This window comes from Phalacrocorax carbo, chromosome 8, assembly GCF_963921805.1.
Source record: "Phalacrocorax carbo chromosome 8, bPhaCar2.1, whole genome shotgun sequence".
NCBI lineage: Eukaryota > Metazoa > Chordata > Aves > Suliformes > Phalacrocoracidae > Phalacrocorax > Phalacrocorax carbo.
Genome location: NC_087520.1, coordinates 46,324,581 through 46,342,979, shown reverse-complemented (window position 1 = coordinate 46,342,979; position 18,399 = coordinate 46,324,581). Strand labels below are relative to the sequence as shown.

General features: G+C 45.9%; 1 protein-coding gene across 3 annotated transcripts in view; it reads right to left on the bottom strand.

The window, feature by feature from the left end:
- Positions 1 to 25: 25 nt before the first annotated feature.
- The window catches only part of PHLPP2 (PH domain and leucine rich repeat protein phosphatase 2), a 42,947-nt gene continuing 24,573 nt past the window's right edge, over positions 26 to 18,399 (bottom strand). For all 3 annotated transcript variants that reach the window (XM_064459910.1, XM_064459909.1, XM_064459908.1), the window contains 9 exons: positions 17,629 to 17,724; positions 13,455 to 13,610; positions 12,524 to 12,724; positions 9,739 to 9,901; positions 9,082 to 9,212; positions 8,585 to 8,695; positions 7,934 to 8,122; positions 7,568 to 7,799; positions 26 to 5,866 (listed from right to left, as the gene is read on the bottom strand). In XM_064459910.1, the coding sequence (XP_064315980.1) occupies positions 4,727 to 5,866; positions 7,568 to 7,799; positions 7,934 to 8,122; positions 8,585 to 8,695; positions 9,082 to 9,212; positions 9,739 to 9,901; positions 12,524 to 12,724; positions 13,455 to 13,610; positions 17,629 to 17,724 (2,419 nt within the window). In that variant the 3' untranslated portion in view covers positions 26 to 4,726. The remainder of the gene's footprint in view (positions 5,867 to 7,567; positions 7,800 to 7,933; positions 8,123 to 8,584; positions 8,696 to 9,081; positions 9,213 to 9,738; positions 9,902 to 12,523; positions 12,725 to 13,454; positions 13,611 to 17,628; positions 17,725 to 18,399) is intronic.

Below are 18,399 nucleotides of genomic sequence, written 5' to 3'. Positions count from 1 at the left end.
GATGCTGCTTTTGTATTATTTATTAAAAAAAAGGTTAAGTTTCCTGTAAAAAAGTAACAGGGAAAAGAAAAATAGCACTAGAATCACGCAATCGTGCCTCAGAATGAAATGTCACTTCAGAGCAGTGCCCACTATGTGTGTTGTCCATATGAAGATGGAACCACCACTGGTCTCAGACCAGTTCTATCCATACTAAAAAAAAAACAAAACCCAAAACCCCAAACTAAACATACCAGAAACATGCTTTGTCTTGGATATATCTCCAGTTTCAGTAGCACCACTGACAAAATCCTCACAATTACCAAACCCATGAACATTGCTGGAACTAGAGATACAAAAGTAAAACATGCTAAGTAGGAACACACCAGGTGCTCTGGGGTTTCATTTCTCCTCCCTTTTAGGAGCTAGGTGCACTGAGTGTTTCAGTGCAGGAATTCATGTGGACAGTCCACTGCGGTCCTGTTTCTTCCAGTGATTCTGTATTTGCTGCTTGCTGCAGCTACTTCTAGAGAGCTGTACTGTACTATTTAGAGCAAGTTCACACCACAGGATTCCTCTGGCAGGATGCAGAAAGCTGCCTAATAATTGGTATTATGAATTCCACCCTCACGGTGTTCTGCAAGTAGCTTTTGTACGGAAGGCGGGTAAGTGAAGCAGCACGCAGAGCTCAACAAAGGTGATCCTACAGCACAGCTACTGCTAGCCATAGCTACGTTTGACTAGGATATTGTACAAATTCCCTCCAGCACAGTAACGGAATCAGAATATATTGTTAGATGAAAGTAAAAATCTTTATTGCTAAGTCAGCTGAAAAGTTGATGCAAAAATACTCTTCCTTCCTGGACTGCTCTATACACGTGAATAAAGAATCAATGGAATAGTGTTTTCCAGCAATCTTATTTGCCCCTCCAAAGCAATACAAACATAGGCCACAGTGCTGAAGGCGCATTCATTGGACAGCCTACTCCCATACACAATAAAAATGGGGATTATTATAGATGCATGCTGGAGTGGAATACAGAAGATATTCCCCTTTTTAAAACAAAATATGAAAAAAAGATTAATAAACAGTGCGCTGCAATATTTCTTTAACATGCTGGGTTGTATGTGTCAAAAAAAAGGTAACATTTTAAAGTGTGAAAAAAAGGAAAAAAATACACGTGAGTCTTCAGAAAGCAATGGAACAGCAGACAACAACTGCACAAAACCAAAGAGGTGAACCTATTGCCTGAAGGCGGCCTTTGGCAAGTGACATGAAAGCTACCACCATCTGGAAGGAGTGCAGAAACTCAAGTCCAAGGGCTGTAGGTATGGCTGAACATCCTGTGTAATGGGAGAAGGATTTCAGGCCTCACAGCAGCGTATCCCCAAGAAAGGGAAATACTTGCTCCTTCTTGGAACAATATTTTACCCTCCCATCTAGCTGAGAATTCTGATCAGGTCCTGGCAATCTGTGGTGCTGCCTCCACCAGGCCTGTTCCTGGTGCTGGGAGCAACTTGGAGGATATCCCTTATCCTTAACACTTGGGCCCCAACTACTCATCGCTAAATATAACCTTCATGGGTTCCTTTTGAAGAAGCCTTTCTGGACAGGACAGGGCAGACAGGTCAGTGCCTTTAGAGTACCTGTTCTCAGCAAGCATGCACATCAGCAGAGCCAGAATTACCGAAGAGATGGACAAACCAACTCACCAGCCTAACTTGATTGTGGCCGCATGCAGCATGGCAGGTCTGGCATTGCTCAGCAGGGACAAGAGAGCCTGATGACCCCAAGCTGGGAACCTCTCCTGAATAGCAAGTCTGTTAATGAATGGGACATTCTTAGTGATGTGGTTCTGTGGAGATGATGTATCTGTGCAAGAATCACATACAACAATCAGGGACGAGATTAGAGGAGAACAGGAAGAGAACTGGGAAAACAGTTTCTATCCCCTACTATGAGTCCTTCACTAGACTTGCCCGTTCATACCTGTTCCACTACAGCAGTGCTCCCAGGGAGCTTGAAATCTAAGGTTGTGTTAATAAGTAAGGTGAGGAGAACAAAGGAAGAGCTTGCTGCCTCTAGGGAGGCAGGAGAACAAAAGGTGGTGGTGCAGGGAAGCACTCAGACTGTGCTACCCAGAGTAGGACAAACAGTTCATAATAGCAGCTTAAGCAGAGAAAGCCATGGGCTCTACTACCTACTGTAAGAGAACAAGCCTTGTTCTGCCACGACAGTTCACGCCCATAGAAAATAGGAGCTGGCTTTCTGCTTCAAACCCAGAAACAGCAGTGAAGAAAAAGGCTAAGTAGGAATTCCTGGCATTCCATTCTGCCACTACCATGAAAAGGAACAGCTCAGAAATCTGCATGCTCCACTGCAGAACTTTATTTTACTTAGCTCTTCCCTGTTGAGCTAGGTAGAGCCGTTCACGACTAACTCCCCGTGGCAGTGCCAACTCTCCATGCAATGCCACTGGTTCAGACTGCCAAGGACACACTGGATTTTCCACATCAGTGCAAGAAATAGAGACCTGATTTGCATCAACATCTGCCACTCTCCTAGTGCAAGATTTGTCACAGTCTTATTCAGAAAGAAGAATGTATTTCTGCATCAGTCCCATACTGAACAGAGGCTGCTTTGCAGCCCTGTCAGGTATCAAAGTGTAGGGCTGGGCACAGACATTTGGTAAAATAATCACTAGTGACAGAATTAAAAGTTACAGTCAAATACATTGGGATGTGCCTTTTCTGCATACTTATACAAAGAGAACACGAAAGGTTTGGGGTTTAGTTTTCGAATCCTTTCTCCTGTTGTTACTCTGCCTAAGGGATCCAAATGCTGTTGTTTCTGCGATTCTGAGAACTAGCTTTTATCTCCATTTCCAAATGAAACAGGCATTTAAACAGCCAAAATTTGTGAGACTAAACTTTGGAAAAAGTCGGGGTGTTTCATGATTACATTGTAACTAGCACAAGGTATATCCTAAAATGTTGCACTCTCATGTATGGTAAAAATACATCTTTTTCCCTAGTGAGAAGAAATTCAAGGTGCTTTGAAATCTCAGTAAAACTGTTAGATTTTGTCAAAAGATCTATACTGACAGAATCCCACAAGTAGTCTGCACAGTATTTCCTTCTGAGCAAGGCCTGAATTTGATCCAAAAATATACAACTCAAGCCCCTTGGAGCTCTTGAGAAGGAACTTTCAAGTTTTCTTCCTAAATATAATTAATAAAGGCACTAGCCCACATGACAGTCGGGATTATTGCACCACCATGACTGAGGCAGCTGCTGTCCAGCCCTCTGCCAGCTAAGGAAGACAGATCTGCACACTACAGGGGCAGTGGTCTTTTCACAACCCTCACTCAAGATGATGACATGGGCAGCCAGCTTACACCCTGCACCAAAAATCCTAATGGGAACACAGTGCATCTGCTGAGCGCTGATGGGCCCATTCACCATAGTGAGACTGTTTTAAACATCTTTTCCAGGGCTGATAAAGATGTTTTGCAGTGAAAAAGTTTTATTTTTCCATTTGCATTGAAAGCTAAGAAGCAGAAACAAGTATGCTTTCACCTTGTTTGTGGCCAAATCGGGCATGTACCATGAAATGCACGTTGCTGTGGGTTTGGAATGACTCCTGTTTTCAGAGGCAAGCAAAGATGCTGTAGCCAACAGTGCAGAGGTTTGTTGGTGGAACAGAGCACTGAATGCTTCCCCAGCATATGAAGGGCAGCCCTGCTGCTCGCTACCCTTAGACTGGCATACCACTGCTTTCAATCTGGTTTCTTCTTAGACTGAGTACCTCACTGAAACAAGCATGAGCTCCAGGTTTCATCCCATGTCTTTTGGATACAGGAAGCCTCTACTGTGAAGCATTCATGATGGAGTTGGCCAAGCTGTTGCTGAGCTGGGTCTGTGCTCTGTAGCTAGAGGCACTAGCTCTACACATTACCTTAGTCAAACAGTTCAGAGCTGATCTTTCCTATGCTCCATGTAAAATGCATCAGTAGGCACCTGCTTATCACTCAGCTGTGTATTTTCTTATCCTGCAGAGGCTGATCCCTGCACCAGAGCTCATCAGAACACTGGTACCCTGAGTCTTCTACTGCCCTAACATCCATTAGGAAAAGCCCCCACCACACCTGTTGTGGAGTGCTCTCTCCCCTAACCCTAAATAATAAAGTGCTGGGCTGAAGGGGAGCAGAACAGCTTAAGTGCAATCAATAAAAGTGCTTGCAATTAACGTAGGAAACCATTCTTGGGTCAGCTTCATTGCAACTGGCTGTATTCTTTCAAGGAATAACAAAGGCAGGTGCTGGGGCCCAGGGAGGGCTGCATCAGAAATATTCACAGGACTCCAAACACTGAACATTGCCCCCTCGGCAGCCTCCTCACCGCCCCCACCCACATATGTCAGCCCCTTTCCTGCAGAACCTCAGGGTTCAAGGAGTTACATGCAGGTGTTGGAACACTGCCTTCTTCCTAGTGCTTGCACAATTTCCAGACAGTCCCTAACACAGAGCTCAGCTTCTGGTCTGAGTGCTCACGGAACAACTGAGACTACAGTGAAAAGTGGACAGCCCGGACCTTAGCACTCCCAATTCTTCCTTGACTCCACTAAGGAAGCTGCAGATGCCTGTACTCCTTGCAGATCCCAGCTCCCAGATCCCTTGGAGGGCAAGACAGCCCTTATAGGACAGAGCTTCCTGGGGCAGACAACGTGGGAGCAGTACTTGTAGGGTTACAAAGCTGTGTCAAACTCCTCTGGCAGAGCTGCTGTATGTTCCTCTTTCTTTTCCTGATCTGCTCCATTCTCCTGGTGCTGCTTCATTTGTTCCTTCACTTCCTCCTCCAGATCAGGTGGCACCACAAATTGATCCTCGGGCTCCATCTGGGACGGAGCAGCAAAATAGCCTGTCTTCTTCTTGGGTGCCTCTGTGGCCACTTCAATGAGGTTGAGGCTCTCCTCCAAGGGCACTATGGAGCCATTGGAAAGCTTCTTTCCATAGAGACAGCATGTGGAAAAAGATTTTTGCAGTTCACACTTTTCCTTGACCCCTCTCTGCACAGTGTTGCTGTTTACACTGTTCTGTCTCTGAATGATGAGGACAAGCCCAGAGTCATCCTCTGGCCCTGGAGCAGAGGAGCTGTACTCTGCAGCAGGAGGTTCAAACTCCAGGCCCTTTCCTTTACAGCAGTGTATGTCCACCTCTACCTCCACTTTACTGCCATTTGTCATCACACCTTCTACAGGCTGCTCATCATCGCTATCCAGACCATTGTCAGACTGGTTGCTCGAGAAGGTGGCACTGGAAGGCTGGCGCTGAAAGATGCCTGAGGGGGGCACAGGATGTAGGCTGCAGCGTCGCTCTTGTCGCGGTAGCAAGGTGCTGTCAAGACCAACAGCGTTGTGTTCATCTGAAGCAGTAGAGCCCACCTCACTGCTAACCTCAGAAGCAGACAGTTCACTGCTGAACTCTGAAGCAATTCCACTGCTAGATGAAGGCGTTGCTGGCTTGGTGGTGGTGGAACTAAATCCCCCAGGACCTGGCAGAGTGAGGCCATGCATCTCACATGTGCAGTTGTCCTCACTGATGTTCAGACACACCACCATTGCACCTACATTGTCTTGGCAACCATAGCTTTGGGCTAAAGTGCAGAGTTTCTTCGCAGCAGCTAGTGGGTCGTGTAGGTGGCGCACGGCTGAGACAGCCTCAGTGTAAGAGAGGTGTTCCCAGAGAGCTTTGTTCCCTAGAAGTAGCAGCTCATCTTGTACAGTCAGTGGAATGGAACTGACATGTGGTTTAGGCAGGATCCAAGGATGCAGGTATGTGCAGCCCAGCATCCGAGTGCAGCAAGTCACACCATTGACCTTATTGTCCTGCAGACAAGAGAGAAAGGCAGTAGCATTAGATCTGCTATTAGGTCATTTGGAGGGCAGCCCTTCCCATGCCCATATACTGGTTTGGAGCCTTGAGAAATGCCATTGCACAGCTACAGTATAGAAGAAAGGGATCTAGGTCGAGGTACCACAGCAAAGGCATTCACTGCACCTGATCATCAGGTACACTCATCAGCCCTGCTGGCAATAAACCACTTTTATCCCACAAGACTTTTTGTCTCATTGTGAAGAATGACAGCAAACTACTCTGAAATGTGCAGCTAGACTACCTGCAGCACATTGAGCAGAGAATCTCACTCATGAGTCTTCCACAAAAAGTATTTTTTCAGTATGACTGAGTTAGTGGCTTTTTACTTTCTCATTGCAAGGCAGATAATCCAGACATTAAGTAATTTCTGTGTATTTTCTGGACTATTTCCCTCTTTATTAACATGTAACTGCATTCTGAAGTGTGGACACTACATCCTGAGGATGAAAAGAACAAGTAGGTATCTCACACTACTGCTGTAACCTGGAGGTACTACCTCCTCCCTGTTCCTGCTAGATAGTCCCCTGGCCAGCCTGGCACTAGTCTCCCGGACAGCAAATTGCCTGTAGCCCTCAATCCCTTTTCCAAGTCAGTCCATATTGACTTGTATATGTGTGTGTGTATATGTATGTGACTATGAAGAGTACACAGCTTCCCCAGTATTTTGAATTTAATTTCAGTATTCTTAATTTCCGTATCCTCTGGGTGTTAAACATTGCTGCTGCTGCTGCTAAGTATTAAAAGCGAGCAGAGGACACATTCAGGGAAGTCTCCTTTAGACAATGATTTCACTTTTATTTTTCATCATCTATTCATCAGCCAGTTTTTGAACCATTTAACTGTAGAATCCATGTAGCACGTTAATTTTACTCAGAGTGCTATGGAATATAGCACCTTGCAGAGCTGTAACACATTAACAGATTACCCGTCATAAACACTTTTAACAAATAACCTGATACTTTTTAAAAGACCCACTGAGCATAAAACTAATATGACTGGCACAGATTTCTCAGATCTTCACCAATGACATTTTCCAGTTCTTTGGAACTTCCCTGTTTTTTCCAAGTTTTTAGAAAGTTAACCTTTAGAGACTCCTCCAGAAATAATTTTAATACTCTCGCATAAAAACAATGGACACTTCTGTCTTTTTTGTGTTAAAATTTTTACCAGCAATATACTTTATATCCATGTTGAGTGGCATGTCTCAAGGGCCACTAATCGTCTGCCTTCACTGAGTAAAACATGGAAGAAACCCAAAGAGAGGTAACTTGAGTCATACTTTTCAAGAAACTCCAAAGATATTTTGTGGGTTTTGAGACAAGATGACTTCCCAGGACCTGTTCTGTTCTTCAGTGGCTCCTCTCCACACTCACAGAAGTCATGCACAGTATTATGGACCTCCCCTCCTCTAGCTCCACACCTATTTTCTTTCCTCCCTCTCTCCTCAAGCCATCCTTGGCATTCTGTACCTGAAGTTCTATGAACGCACCATTCTGAATAGCTAATCAGCAAGAGGAGCAGAGCAGGAAGCAACAGACAAGTCACTCAAACACCTTCATGCCATCCTCTCCCCTGTAGTACTGTGCAGGCATGTATTTGTACCCCGCTTTTACGGGAGGCTGGAAGCTGAAGTGAAGAAGGTCCAAACCAACCTCTGTTATAATGGCTTTTTGCTCCTTGACTCTCTTGACTTCTTCTGAACATTGTTCAAGGCTGAAGACTCTGCAGAGAGGCAGTGGTTTTCCACTTCGGCACAGAATGGCTTGGCACGTCCCCACGTTGGCCACCGTCAGACAAAAATTGCTGGCTGGATCAGCCACATCATGACGAATATAGCAAAGGACAGCAGAGGAACCCAGCTTCTGCCCAGCCATGCCCAGCTTCCTGTTGGAGGAGAAGGTGTAGGAAGGCTCCAGACTCCAGTGACAGGCATTCTGGAGGGCTGCCTCACCCCACCTAACGCATTAAGTGATATACCTATGCAGGTCCCACCAGGACCAGCTTGCTCACTGTCCTACCTGTGGGAGACCAAGAAGGTGTTGGACATGAACATGGTGTCTGACTGCTGTACCTCCTCCAGGAGCACATCGGCCATGGTGCACTGCAGCAAGCGTGGCAGCTCCTCATTCTTATCACCATCAAACATGCCATACACAGCCTCCACCCCTTCTGCAAAGCTCCCCAGTGCCAGGGATGACACACACAGCCTGTCAGAAAAGCATACAAGCAAAGTTAATGTGTTTCAAAAGATTATATGGTCCCAAAACCCACAACCATCAGCACCTTGCCGTGAGCGATGTTCTCAGAGGGCAGCAAAGCCACTGCCCCTACTTTTACTGCCCCATGAGATGTATAGCTGCAGTTTATTATTGGCACTCCCAAACTCCCCTTGGCCACACTCAGGACAGCACAATAGGCACAGACGAGAGAAAGAAAAAGCATCTCCGCTAGGGTGGGAAGCAAAGTCCAAGCATCCCAGGATAAACGTGAAAACTGAGGGTAAAGACAACATGCAGGCTTGAGTTACCAAGACTTAGCAAGAGATCTGGAGAGACAAAGGGACGGATGAGCTCTTGAGCAAAACAAGTCTGCCTGGGTGCTTAGCAGCACACCCCATCTAGCACCCTGAGAAGACGAAGTGTCAGCATCCAGCAGACCACAATACTCACTTATTTCTTTGGCCCGCCAACTCAGCTACTCCGTGACTCCAGAAGGTAGAAGTGAGTGCTGAGTCTGCCGTGAGGGAGGGCTTAGCATCAATCTTCAGTGTGGTAATGTGACTACAGAGAGAGAAGAACAGAAGTCATTCTCTCCTAGACCCTGCTGAACAGCTTGTGGCCAAAGTACCTTGTCCAGTCTGGAGCTTTAGACAGCAGTCTGTGGCAAGAACTGCACCAAGGAGAGGAGTTAAAGCCTTGACCTTCTGGAGAAGTCTGGCTGCTTACGCCAGAGGCACCTGGGAGAACTTCATACCACCTGAGAAATTCCTTGCCCTGATGATTTGGACTCAGACTTTTCCCTTCCTACAAGGCAGAAAGCTTCAGGCAGGGAACATAATAACATTATGCAGTGCTGTGATACACACTTTACTATCCCATTTCCCCTCCTGGAAAGGGTAACCCTTCCCCGTGCAGGTCACTACTGGATTGACATCTCCACAGCTCACCTGAAGATGTCCAGTGTCTTGTGTTCTAGCACCAGGTTTGTGTTCCCGCTCAGGTCCAACTCTTGTAAGGCACCTGGCAGTGCCTCAGGGATTAGGATTTCAGTTAACTCATTGCAGCTCAAGTCCACAAACTGCAGTATCAAAAAAAAAGGCACAATGACAAAGAAAATATTCTGTTCCCTCTTGTGATGTTCCTTCAGTGCTCCTTCCAAACATCATAGGACCCACTACTGATTGTATCCCACAAACAGGCCATGCAAATGGGTCTGGCCTATATAGTAGAAGAATGATTTATAAGCAGAAAATACTGATAACCCGCAATATCCAGGAGTCCAATACTGAAAGACTAGGTCACACTAAAGGTAATAGAAGGCCTATATATATATACAAACCTGCCTACCTATATAACACTCCCTACCATCTCAAACGGTAAACCAGAAATACACCAAGTCAGAGTCAGATGGTAAAGATAAATGAGAGATGAGCCATCTTTGATCAACTCTGAAAGGCAACAAATCTAACATGCATATTCTGTGCCCTCTTCTCGGGTTGATCAAGCAAAATTGCTGGGATCTACAGTTCCTCTCCCAGCAGTTACTCTTCATTCTCCAACCCAAACTTTCCCCTGGTACCTCTTTACCTTCTCCATAAGAATACCTGAATACAGGGCAAATGCAGGATCTCTGGAAAGATGCTGATTTCATTGGAGTGTGCAATGAGCGTATGAAGTAGCTTGCAGTTTGCCACTGTTGTGGGAATTGTTTTCAGTTTGTTGCCACTCAGATTCAGCTCTTCCAAGTGCTCCAGCTTACTGAGTTTGCTGAAAGGGAAACAAAATAATACTTGTAGGCAAGAACTTGTCGCTTTCTGAATCTGCAGATAAGGTATCCATAGACACTGCCCTTTGAGCTACATTTCTTATTTACTGATAGGAGACCAGGAGTCCTGAGATGCTCTAGTAAGAGCTCAGGGTCCTCAAGCTTGGCTTGGATTTATACAAAAGACAGATCCCTTCACCCTGACTTCTAAAGCACTGAAGCAGAAGACTGTAGTGTCTTAATTTTAAAACTGGCAAAAAAGCTAAGCTGTTTTCAGTGTACTTTGTAGAAATAAACAGATTTACATGAAAGTGGTTGTTCAACCTGACCAGTACCAGGAAAAATCATGGCAAAGCTTGCATAGGTGCAATCAGTATTGAATTAGTTGTGCTGACATAATTAATACAAAAAAACCCTTAGATTTTTGTGCTAATGTAACAGAATTTGCTGGTTTTTATGAGAATACAGATTAAGCTGACACAGAAGACTAACAGTATAGCACTAGCTCTCCACTATATTCCAAACAAGATATATTTGATACCCCAAAAGTGGATTGCAGAAGATACCGAAAAGTAATAACAAATTAAGAATTCATTGTAGGTCCTTCTAGTAGGGTTCTGTGGGGAGGCACTTTTGATTCAGTGATGGTCAATAGATCAGTGATTAATAAGGAAAACATATACACACTCACCTAATTATACTTAGTAAAATTTGCAGATAAAAAATATGGTGGAATCTCAGTTTCAACATATAGTAATATGAACTATTTGGTAACATGAACTTTCCTTAAGAGTATGTGATTTAAATTAGCGAAGTAATGTTACGCACAAAGGAACTTGTACAAGTCACAGTTAGAGGCAAAACAATCCTCAGAGATATGGCTCTGAAAAAGGCTTGAGTTGGATGAACAGGTACTCAGAAGAGAACAGTGAATAAAGATGCCACCAGAAGGGGACTCAAGTAGATGCTCACAACCAACATTATCTGCTTGTGATTTTCAATAGAGCAATGTCCAAGTTCTGCTGTCTTCATAGTCACAAAAGCACAGAGAATTTGGAAAGGGTTCAGAGGAACCCTCCCCACACACTAAGAAACTAAAAAGCTGAGTGTATTTATCATGGTGCATAGACATCTGAAGTCTTCTTATGCTATGCTTGGAAGATCATAGAATCACAGAACAGTTTGGGTTGGAAGGGACCTCTAAAGATCACCTAGTTCCAAATCCCCTGCCACGGGCAAGGACACTTTCCACTAGACCGGCTTGCTCAAAGCCCTGTCCAACCTGGCCTTGAACGCTTCCAGGGATGGGGCATCCACAACTTCTCGGGGCAACCTGTTCCAGTGCCTCACCACCCTCAGCGTAAAACATTTCTTCCTATGTCCCGTCTAAATCTACCCTCTTTCAGTTTAAAACCGTTGCCCCATGTCCTGTCACTACAGTAAGGCTCTCTGCACCTTCCTTATAAGCCCCTTTTGTATATCGAAAGGCCGCAACGAGGTCTCCCCGGAGCCTTCCCTTCTCCAGGCTGAACGGCCCCAGCTCTCTCAGTGTTCTGTCATAGGAGAGGTGTTCGCGGCACCTGACCATTTCCGTGGCCCACCTCTGGACCTGCTCTAACAGGTCCACCTCCTTCTTGTACTGGGCACCCCGGAGCTGGATGCAGTGCTCCAGGTGGGGCCTAATGAGAGTGGAGTAGAGGGGCGGAATCCCCTCCCTCCACCTGCAGGCCACACTACTTCTCATGCAGCCCAGGATACGATTGGCTTTCTGGGCTGCGAGCGCATGTTGCCAGCTCCTGTCCAGTTTTTCATGCACCAGTATTCCCAAGTCTTTCTCCACAGGGCTGCTCTCAATCCATTCCTCCTCCAGGCTGTACTGTTACTGGGAATTTCCCTGACCCAGGTGCAGGAGCTTGCACTTGGCCTTGTTGAACCCCAGGAGGTTCACATGGGCCCACTCCTCAAGCCTGTCAATGTCCCTCTCGATTACATTCCTTTCCTCTAGCCGATCAACTGCATCACAAAAAAAGATGCCTGATACTATTGTAGTTTTAATACTGAAAAGACAGCATGATACAATGGTAAAAAGAAGCAGATAAATAATTCTAACTGAAAAAAAAAGATGCAGGCTCATATAATTGAGAGCAATTAGAATAACTTAGTAGGAATACATGGGAGTCTCCAGCCTCTTGAGTTCTTAGGCTGAGCATAGACTTATCTCTATTTCAACTCCTAATTTGAAGTCTGGTGCATGAATTAATGGATGAAATTATATGACCTGCATTGGGCAGGAGTTCAGACAAGCCTGAGGGTCTTCTGGCAAGACTGAAAAGTGAAAAAATGCAGCACAGCAAGCTGCCTGCCAGGAGCATTGAAGTTGTGAAGAAATACTGACCCCATCCCCCCCACACAACTAGGAGGACAGGAACCACTGCAGCCAGCAGTACCCTGTGTCAATCCCCCTTAACATGCTATTCCTCAGTGTGTGCATAGGAATGGCAGGCTTTTGTCAGCAAGCCACAGGGGGAGCATCTTGCTTTGACACTGATTCACGTACAATCGCAGGAAGGCAGGCGACATCCTCCTGGTGAGCACTATCTCGCCCACTAGCCTTACTTACTTACCTTGCAGGGAAAGTCTGTAGGTTGTTGTTTGCCAGATGCAGGATCCGTAGGCTTGGGTGTCCCACCAAGACAGGGATGCATTGATCTGTGAGGTTATTATTGGTCAAGTAAAGCAGCTGCAGCATGCTCAGACTCTCCTCCCCTGTACATGCAGAGGGCAAGGACTCCAGGCTGTTTGCAGATGCATTCAGGTACCTGAGGCTAACCATAGCAAGTGCAAAAATCAGACTTCACGTTATCTAAACCACTCCATTAGCAGCAGTAAAGGGAGTTATACAAATGCCAGCGTGGACAGAGCAACAGCATTAGACAGGGAGGCCAGACAACACAGTGTAACACCCCTATTCACATTAAGATTTATGAGTCTACTAATGACTGATTAACCATATAGCACTTGTGAATACACACAGCATTTTACAGTAAACAGTGAGTACTGAAGAACCTGTGAACAGGGTGGGTAATACTGGTAGAAGCAGTCTTTAAAAGAAGGGTTGACTCACGTCTGAATAGACAGTTATGAAAGGTTGTTCATTTTTACAGGTATCTCTTGCTGTTCTCCAATGATCTGATGTACTTTCTACTGTAATATCTGAAAATCTATATTGCTTCTTTCCTTTGCACATGAATTTACACACTACTTTCAAAGACAAATCTCTTCAGGCAGTAAGATGCTCTTAGAAACAGTTGCAACTGAAGCTGTTGGGTTAGGCAAGCCTCTGTTTTCCTGTAATTAAACAGTAACATGGACTGATTCCCTCTAATCAGCTCAATGACTTCCCTCATGGCACCTGAGTTACCTTCTGGTAAAGTGCACACCTCATCATCTCTTATGCAAATGGCATCTTGCAAGGACAGTCATGCAGATGCCACTATCAGCCTTTACCGTTCCAAAGGTTAATGCAGACAAAAGTTGCTCGCTACTGCCACTCACTTCAGAGCCTTGACAAAGAGCATCTCTGGGAGTTGAGTCAACAGGTTGTGCTGAAGGTCCAGCACCTCCAGTGGAACGTGTTCTAGAAGACGTGGAAGGCTCTGCAGACGATTGTGCCCCACCATCAACTTCCGAAGGCTCAAGCTGCTGAGGATCCTAGAAAGACACAGGGTTTTCTAAATCAGCCTGGTTTACTCCTCTTCATATCCACAGAGTGGGAAAAGGTAGTATTTAATCCATTAATCCATTATAATTTCACTGTATATGAGAGAAAAATTAAAATACACTGATCCATAAAATGTAAGCAATGACAAAGCAGAAAAACACACAGGTGCCTGAGGTAAGGTGCCTCAGTCACTCTGAACGTTTGGAAGTGTGTCTCCATTTCCCTCTGTGCTACTGCAGATCAGTAACTTGTGATATGAGTTAGTCTGTGTGTATGTGCTTAGCATTCTCTTAGGCAGACAAAAAAAGAGAAGTCAAGAAGGATGGATTTAAATGCCTGTTTTCACCCGTAGGCAGAAAAAAGTGCTTCCCCTATGCCAACTTGAATTCAGAGCTCTAAGAGGCTGCTTAGCACTCTTGTATTACATCTGAGGCTGTTGTCACATTCTTGAGAACTGAGTCCTTATTGAAAGAAAAGGCCTCTACCCCCATGAACCGCAGAGAATTGCTTGCAGGAATTTTGAGAAAGGGTATCTGAACACATCTGGACATAGCCCAGAACCACCCTGCCCATTTGGGCGAGGTGGTAATTTGGGGCTATATTCTGAAAGCCTGGCACAGAACAGCTTTGAAGCATGAAATGCTAAAGCTGCATTATGCACTGCTCCAGGTGAGCCAATTAATTCAGTTTCTTTCTGTATGCTGTGGCTTCTCGAAGCTAATTATACTGGGGGGAAAAAAAGCCATTCAAATGCCGGAGCTGGCTTGGGTATCTCCACTCAACACTGTCACACACCATTTTATACAATTCTGTTTTCAGATAACTAAGTGTAAAATACAACTTCACGGTGAACTACACCCCCTTATGCAAAGCTCTTTAAGCTTTATTATGCTGGATTGACCTGATCAACGGCTGAAAGTCAACGCTGGTGAAGTTCTAACTGTACACAAGGCATACTTACAGTGTTGATGACAAACACATACTGGAACAGATCCCCAATGAATACAGTAAACTCCAACACTTAGGAATCTTTAAAAATGCCTACATTTCTTTTCAGAATATATATTTCTGTGTCTGAATTCTACAGCTTCTTTCTGCATAAAGTATTTAAAATTTGGTCTTCTTGATCCATTGGCATGGCTAAAATTATTTTTTAATTCTCACTATCGCATCCTTGTTATATCCTTTTCTTGCTTTTGATGTATATAGTCTTGTCTGACAACCATTAGAATGTCACTGCTAAGATCGCTTCCTACGCCTGCTGCTTTACACCCTTCAGCCTGCTCTCTGCATTTCTTCACTTTGCGTTCAACTTCGATACAGCTTACCCTAGACTCTGTCTCATTCATCAGAATCACACCCCCACCAAACACACTTGTTAGGCTAACAATATTTGTGCTTTGCTTCTTCCCATGATATCCCTGGTACCTTTGAGAAGTCATTATAAATATCCACAAATTATATTAGTCTTGGCTCCCCTTTACCACATTTCTGCAGAAACTGAAAGGGAAACACTGAGAAAGGAGATGGCTGATGACGCGTTGTGAAAGCTACCTTTGAGATTAGCTATATGGTATTGCAAAGGCATCCAGGAAGGCTGGACATTCTTCAAGACAGAGATCTTAAAGGCACAGGATCAGGCCATCCCCATGTGCCCAAAGACGAGCTGGTGTCACCAAAGACCGGCCTGGCTGAACAGAGAGCTTTGGCTTGAACTCAGGAAAAAAAGGAGAGTTTACAATCTCAGGAGGACTACAGGATGTCATGACGTTAATGCAGAGAAATGAGAAAACTAGAAGGGCCAAAGCCCAGCTAGAACTTAATCTGGCTACTGCTGTAAAAGACAATAAAAATGTTTCTATAAATACATCAATAACAAAAGGAGGGCTAAGGAGAATCTCCATCGTTTACTGGATGCAGGGGAAACCCAGTGACAAAGGATGAGGAGAAGGCTGAGGTACTTAATGCCTTCTTTGCCTCAGTCTTTAATAGTAAGACCAGTTGTTCTCTGGGTACCCAGCCCCCTGAGCTGGAAGATGGGAACGGAGAGTAGAACGAAGCCCCCATAATCCAAGGGGAAATGGTTAGTGACCTGCTACACCACTTAGACACACACAGGTCTATGGGGCTGGATGGGATCCACCCAAGTGTACTGAGGGAGCTGGCAGAAGCACTTAGCAAACCACCTTCCATCATTTATCAGCAGTTCTGGCTAACTAGGGAGGGTCCCAGTTGACTGGAAGTTACCAAATGGGACGCACATCTACAAGAACGGCCAGAAGAAAGATCCAGAAAACTACAGGCCCGTCAGTCTGACCTTGGTGTCAGGGAAGGTTATGGAGCAGATCATCTTGAGTGCCATCATGCAGCGTGTACAGGACAACCAGGTGATCACGCCCAGTCAGCACAGGTTTATGAAAGGCAGGTCCTACTTGACTAACCTGATCTCCTTCTATGACAAGGTGACCCGCTTAGTGGATGATGGAAAGGCTGTGGACGTTGTCTACCTGGACTTTAGTAAAGCCTTTGACACTGTTTCCCACAGCATTCTCCTGGAAAAACTGGCCGCTCAAGGCTTGGACAGGGGTATTCTTTGTTGGGTAAAAGACTGGCTGGATGTTCAGGCCCAAAGAGTTGTGGTGAATGGAGTTAAATCTTGTTGGCGTGGTGTTCCCCAGGGCTCAGTACTGGAGCCAGTCTGTTTAATATCTTTATCAATGGTCTGGACAAGGGGATCAAGTGCGCCCTCAGTAAGTTTGCAGGTGGCACCAAGTTGGGCGGGAGTGTTGCAGAGGGACCTGAACAGGCTGGATCGATGGGCCGAGGCCAGCTGTGTGAGGTTTAACAAGGCCCAGTGCCAGGTCCTGCCCTTGGGTCACACCAACCCCAGGCAGCGCCCCAGGCCTGGGGCAGAGGGGCTGGGAAGTGCCCGGCGGAGAAGGCCCTGGGGGTGCTGGCTGACAGCGGCTGGGCATGAGCCAGCAGTGCCCGGGTGGCCAAGGAGGCCACCAGCCCCCGGGCTTGTGTCAGCACTGGTGTGGCCAGCAGGAGCCGGGCAGGGATGGGGCCCCTGTGCTCGGCCCTGGGGAGGCCCCGCCTCGAGTGCTGGGCTCAGGTTTGGGCCCCTCGGGACAAGAAGGGCCTTGAGGGGCTGGAGCGTGTCCAGAGAAGGGCAGCGGAGCTGGGGCAGGGTCTGGAGCACAAGTGTGCTGGGGGGCGGCTGGGGGAGCTGGGGGGGTTTAGCCTGGAGAAGAGGAGGCTGAGGGGAACCCTTATCGCTCTTTACAGCTACCCAAAAGGAGGTTGTAGTGAGGTGGTTTCCTCTCCCAAGTTACTAGTGATAGGACAAGAGGAAATGGCCTCAAGTTGTGCCAGGGGAGGTTTAGACTGGATACTAGGAAAAATTTCTTCACCAGAAGGGTTGTCAAGCACTGGAAGAGGCTGCCAGGGAACTGTTTTGAGTCACCATCCCTAGGGGGTATTTAGAAGACATGCAGATGTGGTGCTTAGGGACAGTTTAGTGGTGGACTTGGCAGTGCTAGGTTAATGGTCGGACTTGATGATCTTCAAAGTCTCGATGATTTTCAAAGTCTTGTCCCACCTAAATGATTCTATGATTCTACGATCTCTGTGATATCTCCCTATGAAAGGTAACAGATGAAGTCTCTGCAGGGCAATGCAAGGCATATTAGGGCCTTACCTATGACCCGTCTTCACAAGACACTAAAAATAAATCATAGCAGTGTGTTCTACTTCAGGTACAATCAGCTAGAGTAGAAGCCAGAAGCATAGGATTAAATTACCTGGCCCCTGTTAACCAAGAAACTGTTTTGGAAGTCAGTTCTTTCCAACATTTGAATATAGGCTACTTTGATGCTGCACAGGCAAAATAAGTGGATTATATCTCTGCACAACAAGGAGTAAAGCAACTGTAATAGCACTGCTTCTCTCTCCCCAGTCAGCTCGCCATAGAAGAAAGCTCAGCTCTGTATAAGTAGGTTTGCTGACCTTGATGGAAGCTCCACAAGGAGGTTGTAGCTCATGTCCAAAACTTCCAGTTTCTTTGCTTCACAGGCCCAGTCCGGGACACACTGCAGTTGATTGCTGAGAAAAGCAAGGGGGAAAAGCTAGACATCAGCACTCCGTATGGAACATACCCTGTTTGAATGCTGCATGACATTAGTGACAGCCAAACCAAAAGCAACAGGCAAATGAACAACAGTATCCAAGCTAGTCATGTGGAATTTATGTCATGGCTAGCTATGTAATGCAAACCGAGCTGGTGCACCATTGGTAGAAAGCATTGATACAAGGCTCTGATGATCAGGCTTTTTCTTTACAGCACTGACATCAGCAGAACAGGCCACCCTGCGCTATCCTGTTATCGCGCTTCAGCCCAGAAATGAAGCAGAAGGTGATCAGGTCCTCTGGGCATCCTATCTTACAGGTCTTACAATGCTGCTCCAAGGACAGACGCAGGCAACGAGGCCCACAGCAGAGACCACTGGCAGCTACTCTAAATGTTTGCTCCACAGATTCCCACCATTCAGCCCAGTAAGCTGCCACAAGTTCAGTGGTCTCTACTAGGATTTTTTTGCTGATTACAGCCCACAGTTGAAGGACAGCCAGTCACCTAAACACATCATACTGGTTCAGAGCAACTTCTGGTCTGGGAAACTTTCATCATCATTCTTCAGTGCTGGGCTTTCCAGTTCTACTGTGAAGATGGAGCACCTTGCCTCAGTTGCTCACAACTCTTTCAAAAGCTTAAAAGCTCCG